This window comes from Cynara cardunculus, unplaced genomic scaffold (genome assembly GCF_001531365.2).
Source record: "Cynara cardunculus var. scolymus isolate 2C unplaced genomic scaffold, CcrdV1 Un_Scaffold_3085, whole genome shotgun sequence".
In the NCBI taxonomy this organism is placed as follows: domain Eukaryota; kingdom Viridiplantae; phylum Streptophyta; class Magnoliopsida; order Asterales; family Asteraceae; genus Cynara; species Cynara cardunculus.
Genome location: NW_020201344.1, coordinates 48934 through 51538, shown reverse-complemented (window position 1 = coordinate 51538; position 2605 = coordinate 48934). Strand labels below are relative to the sequence as shown.

The 2605-nt window shown below is 39.5% G+C and overlaps 1 protein-coding gene and 1 pseudogene across 1 annotated transcript; both read right to left on the bottom strand.

Annotated features, from left to right (window-relative positions):
• Window positions 1–385: 385 nt before the first annotated feature.
• On the bottom strand, window positions 386–1030 carry LOC112503477 (annotated as a pseudogene).
• A 228-nt stretch (window positions 1031–1258) lies between these two features.
• On the bottom strand, window positions 1259–1903 carry LOC112503476. The gene is made up of 2 exons (XM_025107508.1): window positions 1582–1903; window positions 1259–1434 (listed from the first exon to the last, which is right to left on the bottom strand). Exons 1-2 carry the CDS (start codon window positions 1901–1903, stop codon window positions 1259–1261), a joined length of 498 nt encoding a protein of 165 aa, XP_024963276.1.
• Window positions 1904–2605: the final 702 nt, after the last annotated feature.

The window sequence follows — 2605 nt, the reverse complement described above, 5'->3', positions numbered from 1 at the left end:
AGATTGATGGTTTTGTAAACCGCCTCATGCGCATACATGTATATATATAATATTTTTTTTAGTTTTTTTTTAATTATATATATAGGTAACCGCCTCATCACACACACACACACACACACACACACACATATATATATATATATATATAAAGTTTAACTATTCGACGGTTTTTACCCTTCAAGTTTAGATTCTTAACTTTAACCCAATATAGGTATAAACTCATTTTTGACGCAAAATTCGTCTGAAGTACAAGTTGGTTAAGCATAGGGTACAAACATGTTATGCATAATTCTATCAAAAATTCAGTTAACCCAATTTGTACGAGTTAACATAACACGGATGTTATAATCCTCCCCTCCTAAAAAGAATATTTCGTCCTCAAATTTTAGATAGGGTTAGAGGATTTACATGACTCAAAAAGATAAGGGTATTCCTTTCGCATAGATTCTTCCGTCTCCCATGTGGCTTCTCGCTCAGAACGATTTCGCCATAACACTTTAATGAACGGTATTGACCTTCGTCGCATTTGTCACTCTTCTCGATTAATTATCGCCTCTGGTTCTTCAATATAAGAGAGATCTTTTTCAACTTTATCCAACGAATAATCAATCACATGGAGAGGGTGATAATGATATCCGCGGAGCGACGAGATATGGAAAACGTTATGTATATATGATAGTTGAGGAGGTAACGCTAGGCGATACGCCACCTCTCCAACTCGTTCCAGTATTTCGACAGGTCCAATATATCTCGGACTAAGTTTACCTTTAATTCCAAACCTACGAATACCTCGTAACGGTGAAACTTTTAGGAAGACGTGATCACCCGTTTGGAACTCTAAATGCTTTCGATGCTTGTCAACGTAACTTTTCTGCCGAGATTGAGCCTCTTTCATTTTCTGTCTTGCGATCTCGACTTGTTCAGTAGTAATCCTGACAAGTCCGGGTCCTTCGATAGCTCGTTTCCCCACTTCATTCCAACAGATCGGTGTTCTACATTTCCGACCATATAAAGCTGCGTACGGGGCCATGCCGATACTAGCTTGCCAACTATTGTTATACGCGAACTCCACAAGATATAGAGACTCGTCCCAACCACCAGACCACTCAAGAGCACAAGCCCGTAACATATCTTCTAGAGTTTGAATAGTTCGTTCAATCTGACCATCTGTTTGTGGATGAAAAGTTGAAATCATAGTCAATCGCGTATCCCAAGCCTGGTGAAGACTTTTCCAGAATCGAGAAATGAATCGCGGATCTCAGTCCGATGTGATAGAAATTGGTGTACCATGCAACCTCACGATTTCCCACTGGAATAGATCGGACAATTTACTAATAGGGTACGTCCCCTGTATAGGTAGGAAATGAGCCGATTTTGTCAGACGGTCAACTATTACCCATATAGCATCATGTCGTCTCTGAGTTTTCGGCAGTCCTGTCACAAAATCCATAGAGATATGTTCTCATTTCCAAACTGGAATCTCCAATGGTTGTAACAATCCGCTAGCTCGTTGATGTTCAATCTTCACTTTCTAGCAAATAAGACATTTTGCCACGTATTCGGCTATATCCTGTTTCATACCGTTCCACCAAAAGTACCGTTTTAGATCTCTGTACATCTTAGTGGATGCAGGATGAATTGAGAAAAACAAATTATGAGCTTCACTCATAACTGCTTCTTTGAGTTCAGGATTGTCGGGTACACAAAGTTGATTAGAGAACCAGATAATACCTTTATCATCACCTTGAAAATTAGACTGTGAATCATCTTTAGCCTTTTGTAACATAGCCCAAAGTTCTCCATCCTCTTGTTGAGCTTCTTTGATTCGAGATACAAGAGTTGGTTCAATCGTGAGACTAGCCAAAAGTTTATTTGCACCACGATAACACAAAGTGATACCCATACGTTCTAGATCTTAAGCAATATGGGACTGAACAGTTAAAGACAATACATTACCAATGCTTTTGCGACTAAGGGCATCGGCGACTACATTGGCTTTGCCTGGATGATATTGAATTCGGACATCGTAGTCCTTAAGAAGTTCGAGCCATCGTCGTTGACGCATATTCAACTCTTTTTGCGTGAAGATGTACTTTAAACTTTTGTGATCAGTAAAGATATCACAAGTCTCTCCGTATAGATAGTGACGCCATATTTTGAGTACAAAAATGACTGCTGCCAACTCAAAATCATGAGTAAGGTAGTTTACTTCATAAGGTTTGAGTTGGCGAGAGGCATACGCAATCACTTTGCCATGCTGTATTAAAACACAGCCAATACCACTTTTAGAAGCATCACTATAAACCTGAAAACCTCCCGATCCAGATGGTAATGCAAGAACAGGCGTTGTAATCAATCTCTTTCTCAGTTCTTCAAAAATCTTTTCCTGTTCTTCACCCCAGACAATTTTAAATTCTTTTCGAAGAAGTTTAGTCATAGGGAGCGCGATCCGGGAAAAGTTTTCAATAAATCGTCGATAGTAACCTGCCAGACCTAGGAAACTTCGGACTTCAGAAACATTTGTTTCTTTTGGCCAGTTAGTGATAGCCTCAACCTTTGCAGGATCGACTTTAATGCCTTCGCCGGAGATAATGTGGCCTAAAAA

What these genes read in the sequence shown, in the direction of transcription:
- LOC112503476 (XM_025107508.1), bottom strand. Translation starts at nt 1,903, where the DNA reads ATGGGTATCACTTTGTGTTATCGTGGTGCAAATAAACTTTTGGCTAGT. An exon ending in ACGGTACTTTTGGTGGAACG is followed by an intron (nt 1,435 to 1,581) that starts GTATGAAACAGG and finishes ATTTTGTGACAG; the next exon opens with GACTGCCGAAAACTCAGAGA.